The sequence below is a fragment of the Phaethon aethereus genome (genome assembly GCF_964289735.1).
Source record: "Phaethon aethereus genome assembly, chromosome: 1".
Classification (NCBI taxonomy): domain Eukaryota; kingdom Metazoa; phylum Chordata; class Aves; order Phaethontiformes; family Phaethontidae; genus Phaethon; species Phaethon aethereus.
In genome coordinates this window covers 195,146,725-195,157,041 of record NC_138575.1, presented here as the reverse complement: position 1 = coordinate 195,157,041, position 10,317 = coordinate 195,146,725, and the positions used below count along the sequence as shown (strand labels likewise).

Sequence of the window (10,317 nt, the reverse complement as noted above, 5' to 3'; positions counted from 1 at the left end):
GATCTGCTTCTCTAATGCAGTTCAAACCAAATGTGCTGAAAGGGTAGAGTCTGAGATGTATAATGATCGTGCAAGCGTCTTTTCTTTCCCAGAGGGAAAGATCTTTTTTGAAAGTGTCCCTACTTTTGCTTTAATCTGCATCATCTGGGTTTGTTTCTTCATATACAATCAACTTAATTTGCTTTATTAAAGACAGTTCGGGGGGCACGTTTTAATTTTAGGCATTGAACAAATGTAGCACACAAAAATCTTCCAGCTATCCTTGTGCATGTACAATATTTAGTTTGGGATTTCAGGTAAGTAAAATTAAAGTGCAGATTGTCTGAAATAAAGAGAATAAATAAATAATGATGTGTAATCCAGAAAGACCTGATTCCTGGCAGGAGTCTTTAGGGGATAATGTGAAATGAACTGGAATGCAGATCCAGGGCTTCAGTGCTTGAAGTAGTGCCAGGGGACAGCAGGTTGTCTTGGTCCTGGAGCACTCTGCAAAAGAAGAGGAGAAAGGTGTTATCAAGGCACGGCTATAAAGCAGAGAGCGAGAGATAAGCATGGTTTTTATATTATACATGCAGTGCTGTAACTGGACAGTAGAAGGATGTGGCTAGCAGGAATAAAACACAAGCCAGGATTCCAGTTGCTTTGTTTTCTTCTGAAATTTCTGGCACCGAGAGCAGTCAAAATTCATCACTTTTTAGTCCCTGTTTTTTTATTAATGTAGTTATTACTAAACTCTTCAGCTTTGATTTGCTTTTTTATAGGGGCTTTTCTCAGCATGCAGTCCCTTTAGCTTTGGGCGTGATAACTAACCACATCCTGCACATTGGACAGTTGGCTTGCATCCCTGTCTCTTCCTGCTTGTAAGTATTTTATTCATTCTCTTTGCTTGTTTTTCTCCTACTTTTAAGGAGCAGATTGAACTGACAGGCTCTGGGTCTGATCCCAGGTCATGATGTCTTTGCTTTACGTTGGTATAAATAACTCTATATATACAAGCGTTTGATCCTATCTGAATTAATCTAAATATCCTTATGGCTCTGAGATTTTTTCCTTTTCCCAGCCCCACACAAAACCCCAATAACTTGATTTTAACCTGCAACCAAGCCATCTGGGCACTTGTCATCTTAGATTTTAAGAGTCATAAATTTAAATCATATTAAATAATAATAAAAAATGAAATTAGATCATAAATTAAAAGGGAGACTTTGCATGTGGCAGGAAATAGTTTTTTCCTTTTCCTTGTGTGCACTTTTTTATTGAGTCAGTTGGTGACTGATCCTGTTTCCCAGGCAGAGTGGTAAAGGGATTCTCTGCTCCTGGAGGGTCCATCTGTATCAGGAAAAAGAAGCATCATACTTAATTGTGGCCTTTCAATTGCCAAAGGCATTTGTGCAAGAACAAGAAGTATTAAGGATCTTATCCTTGCTAAATTCCAAGTGAGCAGTCATTCTTTGCCTTTCCTACCTAATCTTTCTACATTTTCAACGGAACAAAATGTTGCTCACTTCTTTTCTGCCTAAAGCTGTGGTCTAATTTAGTTGCATGATGTTAAATTGCTACGTTTTTCCAGTCTAGAGCAAATTGCCTTTCAAGGCTGAAGGGTTCCCTGTATGTAAAGTCCTTTAGTATGAGCATGTAAACATATTTTTAATGGCATTAAATGCTTTGTGTTATGTGTTAGCTGGAAGGACCATATGCAGTGATAAAGTCCTATATGCTAAAGGAAATAAATGCAGAAAACTAAGGCAGTGAGGGGGAAGATGAAAGAATTAAACCAGAAGCTCGCGGGCCTTCATACATGTATCGAAGTAGCTAAGGTCAAGAGAAATCTTAATCTTTTTAACAGATCTAGTGAAAACGTGCTTCCAGCTTTTGGAATTAATAACTGTGACAAACAGGACTTGGTGGGGGGCTGACACACCTTTAGGGGTGAAGAGGTTTCAAGGGATGAGGAGGTTTCATCCTGGAACAGGCATCACCATATTGCCTGGGCTCTTTTCTTCCTGCCCTGATGCTGAACGAAGGAGAGGTGGTTCTGGTTTCAGGTCATGAGGGGATGATACCACTCCTGGCTTTAACTTTCCAAAAGGGCAAAAGAGAGCAGAGAACACACTTGTGAGTCCTTTCACAGAGATAATCAGTGTCATCTTTAATGAATGTCCTCTGCCTCCACTCTCCTACTCAAAACAAAGAGCTGTCTGCCTCGTAGAGAGCAAGCAGTTTTTGCACAGACCCCGAGTACCATCTTGCAACTCATCTCCCTTCCTAGCCATTTCCTAGCCAGATTAATGGCCAGTAATTTCAGTGCTATCTAGGATCTGCTAATCACCAGATCCTCCTTATCAGGGTGATGGCCCCAAGTCATCCCTTGTGGGCACGTTGTTCCAGTAGTGTAGGGATGTGCTTCTTTGACCCTCATCTCCGTGTCCCTTGGGACACACATGTGTGCAGCTGGATCTGCAGGAGGACAGTGTGTGCAGAAATAATGAAGTCTGGTGGCCAGAGGCCTTCTGCCAGGATGCATGGACATCTGACATGGGCAAGCTTCTTCAGCTGTCCTGCACTGGGTCAGCAAACGACTCCCTGCCCTCCACAGAGCCCTCCATTTTGAAGAATATGGTAGAAATCTCATCCTTCTGTTGCACTCATCCTCTGCCTTTCTGTATACATTGGGCTGAAATCAGCCAAAAGGGTTTTAAGCTTTTAGGGAAGGCAGGCAGATACAATTAACAGCATATTGATGTCTGATGGGATGAGGGACCTCACTCTTCTAACTATGGTAAAGGCAAATTAAGCTCTTCTCTGTTAGGAGTTGTTTACAATAAGAGCTTTTCAGCATACCTCCTACCTGTAAAGAAAGAGTCGATGGGAGATTGTGACAAAAATGTTAGTTTATGTAGCATAAACCCACTGATTTTCTTTGATGTCAATTTTTCTCTCTGCGTAAACATTTTGAAGCCTCTGAAGCAGCCAATGTATTTCTCAGCTTGTAGTACAAAAAGCCAGGAAGAACCAAGAAAATGAAGTGCTTATCTATGGCTGATAAACTCCTAAGAAAATGAATCTACCAGACTTATCTTTGCTTCCTGTTCCTCAATTTTTAGGGCCTCAGTGGTTGTGAGTATGCTCCATTAAATTATATTTCACTGAGCCTGGAGAAATAGAGTTGTTGCATCAAGATATGCAGAGAAATACAATACAGGGAACTGGATGGTAAAGGATTTATGACATTGGGACTATGAAAAAGCCCTCTGTTTACTGCATGCCATCCTGGAGAGTGCTGCAGTCTCATTTAACATTCACCTTGGACCGAACTGGGAGATGACTACCGTCTCAGCTATGCTCAAGATTAAATTACATATGTTACCTATAATTTGGCACCCAGAGCATATGCTAATTGATGAGGCCTCTGCTCCTGACCACGTTTCCATTTTCTGAAAAAATAGGTCTTATGACAGGTGCCATCAAAGATGCAAATAGTTGATAGCTTTGGCATGGCTACCGAGGCGTGATACTGCATGCTACCTGGGATTTACCTCTTACCTAGCGATGGCTTGCTTAATCCCTCTTCTACCCAGTTTGCCCTGCTTTTTGTGAATGCAAAATTGCCTGTCTCCCACTTACGATGGGATAAAAAGAAAAGATTAAAAACTCCAAGTGAGCCTGCCTACAGGATATGCCACGTAGTCCCACCCTTGGAATAAGAGTGGTTGTTCTCACCTGTGAAAAGTGATTTACGCAGAGGACGTGAGTGGAGGAGCAGTGCACAGCTGGAGGAAAATATTTAAATAGTGGTTCTGGTTGAAAAGCAAGGATGTACAAATGACACAATGTGTTTAGCAGAGCCTTTCCTGGTGTGCCAGTCCTCATGTTTGGGGACTGAAGTAGCAGAACAAGCTTTTGCTCTCTTGTACATCTAAAACCAGCGGAGTGCGGAGGTGGAGTCTGTGCCTTCTTGGTACAGCGAGTTGTTTTACTGAAGTGCGTGAATCCGTCTAAGCAGTCCGCCCATCAGAGCAGCAAGGCTGTGTAACAGCAGAGTAATAGCAGCGGGAAAACTCAGCTGGTGTCGGAAAGGCAGAGTGTGACCTGCGATTTTCAGCAGCGGGACTGGACTCAACAACTCAGGAAGCCTCCTCAAGCCATGCATCCCTGTCCTGGAACTGCAGAGGTGCCTCTGAGAAAGTAATCTGGATCCAGCTACACCACAAAATCTGAGTCCCCCAGCAGACAGGTCCCAGTTGCCCTGTCCCAAGATTTTCAGGACTAGTTATTTAGGAAGCCTTCTCCTGTCAGAGTTCCTCTCCATCTCCAGTCATTCAGCAATAGCACTTTAAATTAAGTCTTTGCCTTAAACAAAAACAACTTTCCAACAATAGACAAGGGAGAAGTAGGGACCACTACAAAATTTCAAAACTTTGGTTCCTTAGATGTATTTCTTGATGGGTTTATGGCTCTTGGAAAGACAACGGGTTTATTGCAGTCAGACACTTTCAATTTTATCATTGTACTTTGAAGTCAGTGACAAAACGCCAAATCATTTTTTGGGGACCAGGTTTGGGCTTGTTGTTTTGATGATTTTCTACTTAGTTTTCACAAATGCACAAAACCAAAATTACCACAGAGGAAGGTGAAGCCGACATCTGGCTTTATTTGGGGTTATTCCTTTGGGAGGATTAACAAATAACCATAACAACTGGTTATGCCACTTACCTTCTTCTCCCAGCAGAAGCAAGAACCTGAGCAAAGCGGTCGCTGTGATGCACTAAATAAAACGTCTTGTGGATCCCCCTCTTAAAGGCTGGGAGGTCTGATTTGTGGCGTGGCTGAGGTCCGTGCAGCCCTAGGACTGCGTAGCTGCCTCCCGGTCCGGAACGGCGTTTGCCCCCTGCCCCACGCCACTGGCTGGGCTGGCCTGGCTGCTCGCCGGCAGCATTGCCATGCTGGAACAGCACCAGGGAACACCATTAGGGATCAGGATCGGATCCATTTAATTTCCCTACATTTTTGTACCTTTCCTATGAATACTACTCAGATGTCAGGACCAGATCTGTTCACACTCTGTAGGATTTTGCTGTTTTACTCCACAGGGCACAGATGGTTGGTAAAAATCCATTTAGACTGAGTAGGACCTTACACTTTAGGTCCATATTTTTAAATGTGTGACTAAAATCACACTTTTTTTTTTTCTTCCTAATATATTACCCAAAGAGCCACTTTAGCTGAAGCTACCTTTTATGGTGAGATTCATTTACACATCACTACGTAGTGTGAGTGAGGCAACTAGGATCTGGGCCATAGTCCTTTGGAATCTGAGTTTACAGTGTCTCTGATCTCACTACAAAATACTCGGTTAAAAATAGCCCAGTTGACATTGTAAGACCTATAAAGGCTCTGATCTAGCAAAGCACTCACATCTCTGCTTAACTGTGAGGTTCTGATTAGTCCAATTTAAGACCATAAATTTTCCACTAACTTCAAAGAAAGTCCTACACCAAAGTTCTTCCTTGTACCAGGGCCAAAACTGTTAATGGTAACAGTAAAACGTAGTGGATTTAAAACTTGTGAAGAATTTAAAGGCTTTTAACTTATGCCATGTTAAAGAATTTATATGAATTAATTCCTTAAGTTATTAGAAAGAAATTTAATTAATAATGGATCTGCCTTTCATTATGATGAGTAATCAAGGATAAACATCTTCTATATCAAAGCTTATCTGTTAAAAAGGATAATTTAGCTATAATGCACTTAACTACTTCCAGAACATGAAATGAACACGTATTGTTCCATTAGTTAATTTTGGATCACTAAATTAAAGACAGTTCAAAAGGAGTATAATCTCATAAGGATCTCTCTTTGTTCAGTCTGTTGTGACTTATTTTACAAGGTACAATAAATACTGTTTCTTGTGGGGCTAAATACTATTAGGGTTATAAAATGGTTTTGTTTTACTATATTTTATGCATTAGTTTGAGTTATATACCACAAGGGTAAGGATATTTTTATCTGGTATTTGCAGATGAAGTTTTGTACTCCTGCATATCTTGTAGGCTATCAGATTGCTTGATTAAGACTACCAAAAGCTCCACAATGAAACAATAAATGCAATAAATAAACAATAAACCAACATCTGGAATGTAACCAGATGAAAACACAGACGTGTATGTACTAGTAAATTTATCCAGGCCAGGGCATACGCCTGTCATCATCTCTCCTATTGAATTAGCAAGCACACCTCCTGGCAAGGTTTTGGCCAGCTAGCACCCTCTAAGGAATGTCTGGACATATTTGGGGTTAGGACTGGCCATCATTCATTCCCAAAGGCAGCTGTGATTTGGCTATCCTGTCCATGGGGATAAGAGGGAGTTTAGCCACCTTGATGCAGCATGCTGCCCAAGCTGTCCTCGAGACCAGAGAATAGCCTTGACCTGTTTTATGTGGGAGTACGGATGTAGTTCTGAGGTACAGAAAATAAAACAGTGTTTAAAAACATGTAGTCCTTATTTACTTGGGCACTTATGGCTTTTTGCAGCATATAGCATAGCCTCCTAAATTTAATTTACAGTGCAAAAGTACAGTGGGTAACTATGCAAATAACTTCAGTGACTGCAAAGCAAACTTCTTAGCATTTTCAGTGGGTGTCTTCAAGGCTTCTTGTGTTCTCAGAGAGGAAACAGCACCAGCATAAAAGTACCTTATCCTTCTTAAGCATCTTTAGTTCAGGTTGGGGCTGTCACGCCTAGTGTCAAAAAGTGTTGGCCTCTTGAAGCAAGAGATACTTTACTAAGTTAGCAAGGGCAGCATGTTTGAAAGAAAAATTATAAGGCAGAACATTCCTGGGAACAGTGCTGGGGCACTTTCATAGAAGCTCAGAGAGATACTTGGGCAGTTGCGTCACACACAGAAGGAGAGAGCACAGACAGTCGCATCAGTACTTTAAGGGCCTGATTCTGTCTCTCTGGCTGGTGCTGACAGTGTTTACTCCCACTGTCGCCGTGAAAATCAGTGGGATTTTGCTCAAAGCCTCTAACTGTGAATTAGAGATAATTGTATTGAACTGGGACCACAGGATGAGGCTAAAAGCAAGGTCAAGATAAGAGGGACCATGCTGGGAACGTAGCTCGGTACGGGTATTGTCTTCCCAGCGGGAGGAAAGCTTGCTGCCTTTCCCTGTAGTGCCTGAGTATCTGCAGTGAGAGGTTGACCATGGATGGATGGATAGAAAGATTGCATGTGGACAATTATATGCAGAAAATGAGCTTCATTTCCTACCCGCTTGCACCTTGCATTATCTGGTTTGTATCAAAACAAAGGCAATGGGTTACGCCATGTAATTCAGCTGCAGCACGTCAGCTTTGTACAAGCAATTCCCCATCACCAAGCCTTCTCTTACGCTTCCAGACTGCACCTGGGGACTGACTACGTCAGTTTAAAGAAAAGCAGCTTAGCATACCCTGATCTGCTCATCCTGTGCTACTCTGACCTTTGCTAGCACCCGAGCTGCCAGGTTCCAACACAAAGTGGCTGGAGGCAAAGCTTTTTCAAAGATGGGGTCTCTTCCCCATTAGCGTTGACTGCCCGTGGATAGTCCCCTTGCGTTTGCTGAGCTGCCAGGGATGCCCAATCCCTTGTGATTTTGCATGTAGGTGAAGCCTACTGCAACGCTTTACTGAAACATGCCTGCTATTGAGGTCCCCATGGAGAGCGAGATGCATTTTGATCTTTGAAACCGTTTGATCCATTTCATAAATATATTGTAAGAAAGCAGATCTGGCAGATTTTTCTCATTCTGAGCACCTCTAGCAAGGCAGTATGGAGTAAGTGGCCAATAGTAGTGGATTTGTCATCCATTGCGGTGCTGAGCAGCCTTGCTCTAGGCTGGGGAGCTGAAGTCTTGAGAGGGATTTTTTTGTTCCTTGACTAGCTTTTATCCACAAGACAAATTTGGATTCCAATATATATGTTCCATATAAAGTACATTTTTGATTGTGCTGTTCCTCAGTTAATCAAGTCATAGTGGGGAAGGGTCAGTTTTAATTCATTGGCAGGTAAGATTTCTCCTAATCCCTGCATTTTGGAAAATAGAGATACAAAAATAGTTGTTAGCTAATGCTTTAAGAATTGCAGCTTAATGCTAAGGAATAATAACTTGTAACTCTGAAAAAGTAGATTGTCTCAGGTGCAAATGAAATCACATTATCTGCTATTAAATTAATCTTGTTTTCTTTTTTTCCTCCCTTTCTTGCAGTTCTGAAGGGTACAATCTTACATTGTCCTGGGCTTGTGCAGTAAAAGATAAATTTGATCACTGGCTGACTTATCATCTCTTCGTTGTGATGGAAAAAGGGTCGCCTAAAATAAACCTTTTGTTATGCTGCTAAAACTGCCTTTGAATCCAAGATCTGCTGTGATTTTTAAAACACAAACCCAAAAATGTCAGAACCCGACCCTTCATCTGGATTTGTAGGAAACATGGAAAACGGGACTTTTCTGGAGCTGTATCCCACATCCCTTTCAACTTCAGTGGATTCATCACCTGGCCGTTTATCCAACGTCTATGTCTATGTTTCTATATTCCTTAGTCTCTTAGCTTTCCTCCTTTTGCTATTGATCATTGCACTTCAAAGGCTGAAAAACATAATTTCTTCCAGTTCCTCCTACCCAGAATATAATAGTGATGCTGGAAGTTCTTTCACTAATTTAGAGGTTTGTAGTATTTCTTCCCAGCGCTCTGCTCTCTCAAACCTTTCTTCATGAAACTAAATGAAAGGAAATGCACAGGGAATGGAAGAGCTTTGTCTAGTTTCTTGGGGCGGTAGTGCATGCAACATTTGCCTTAGAAGACTATTATGAGGTGGCTTTTAAAGTTTCCTTAGGTTTTTTTTTTTTCTTTCCTTTCCTAGTCTTCATTTCCCCTTTTACTAATGTTCCTTTTCATTTTGGACAATGGATAATGACACTTGATCATCGTTTCATGCCTGTAATAGTGATGCTGTCTTTTTCTCACACATGCACAGTGTTCATTAAGAGTATTCCTGCCAAATTGTAATATGGTTCTAACTGTATGTGTCATTTTTCTGCTCTAGTTGTGAACCCTTCCCTGGTTTTGTATCTGTAATATGCTGACTACTTGTATTTTTCCTTTTTTATTAAGATAAGGACTTCTGAATGAAATCCCTATTGCAAAATATCAAAAACCAGCTTAAATTATAAATATAGTCCTTGGGGCAATTTAAAGTTGTTGGTATTGTTTCTTTTTTAATTTTCACATCTTTTTCAGTATTTATTGATGTTTACAAAACAGAACTAAAATCCGTTTCTTGAAGAATGTTGCTTTTGTTTGTTTGTACTCCCAACTTGTTCTGTATAAAGCCTCTGTATTTCAGTTTTTGAATCTCTTTGGTTAACTTAGTAAAGTGACTACAATAACGATGCTCACTGCTGAATGTGTGGAGGTATTTTTGGACCCTGTGGCATCTAATTTGCCTAATGACGTGTTCCTCCAGGGCGCAGCTCTTACTGCTGAATCATGTATATCACACAACTCCTTTGCATCCTTCACTGATCCTGTAGCTTACTCTTGATGGATACCAGTACAAACCAGTTGTTTCCCGTAAAAGATCCGCATACAACAGATGTACGGTATAGCTGGCAATTGAATAGCTCCTGTAACGGTCCTTTAGGCACAAGATATTTGTATTCTTGTAAGCAGGGCCAGCAGGGACAGAAGTTGATTGCAGTGGTGAGGACTTTCTGGGCCAGTTTTTGTCCTGTAATTTCACAAACGTACACTGGGACACGAGGATCTGTGCGATGGCCAGGCAGACCTGCGCTCTGACACTCGGGAGGTGCAAAGTGTACCTGCAGAGGGTAGGAAGAGATGGGAAGGAAGAAGGCAGCCCCTTTTCTCCATCAGCATAAGGAGAGGCCAGAGATGAGGGAGTGAGAAGTGGATGATCTTTCACGATCTCGCTCCTCTTCGCGATGCCATAGTCTAGGTTCCGATTTCCCCCTGCCCAAAATGTAAGCCAGCACCCAATTTCTGCAGTAAAGTGATTAGCAGCGTTATGAACAGGATCCCGTGGTCAGCTGGGAAATAAACCAAGCCAAACAATCAAAGAAATGATTGGAAATGCCACGTGTGACCCGCTCGGATTGCGGCCCCACACCGTGCGGTGCGATTCCTTGCTGTCCTTACTGCACTGTGTGAGCACAGCCCGGTCCTGCCACTCAAGTCGGTGCAAATTTTGCTCTCGTGGCAGGATACAAGTGGCTGAAGAGACCCTGGCAGGCGCGATGGGTTGGGGAGCTGCGGAA

At 41.9% G+C, this 10,317-nt stretch overlaps 1 protein-coding gene across 1 annotated transcript; it reads left to right on the top strand.

The window, feature by feature from the left end:
- The first annotated feature begins 8,281 nt into the window (after window positions 1-8,281).
- On the top strand, window positions 8,282-9,627 carry SERTM1 (serine rich and transmembrane domain containing 1). Its single transcript, XM_081996967.1, has one exon. The coding sequence runs from the start codon at window positions 8,434-8,436 to the stop codon at window positions 8,755-8,757; it is 324 nt and encodes a 107-aa protein (XP_081853093.1). The 5' UTR covers window positions 8,282-8,433; the 3' UTR covers window positions 8,758-9,627.
- The last annotated feature ends 690 nt before the right edge of the window (window positions 9,628-10,317 follow it).

What these genes read in the sequence shown, in the direction of transcription:
- SERTM1 (XM_081996967.1), top strand. Translation starts at nt 8,434, where the DNA reads ATGTCAGAACCCGACCCTTCATCTGGATTTGTAGGAAACATGGAAAAC.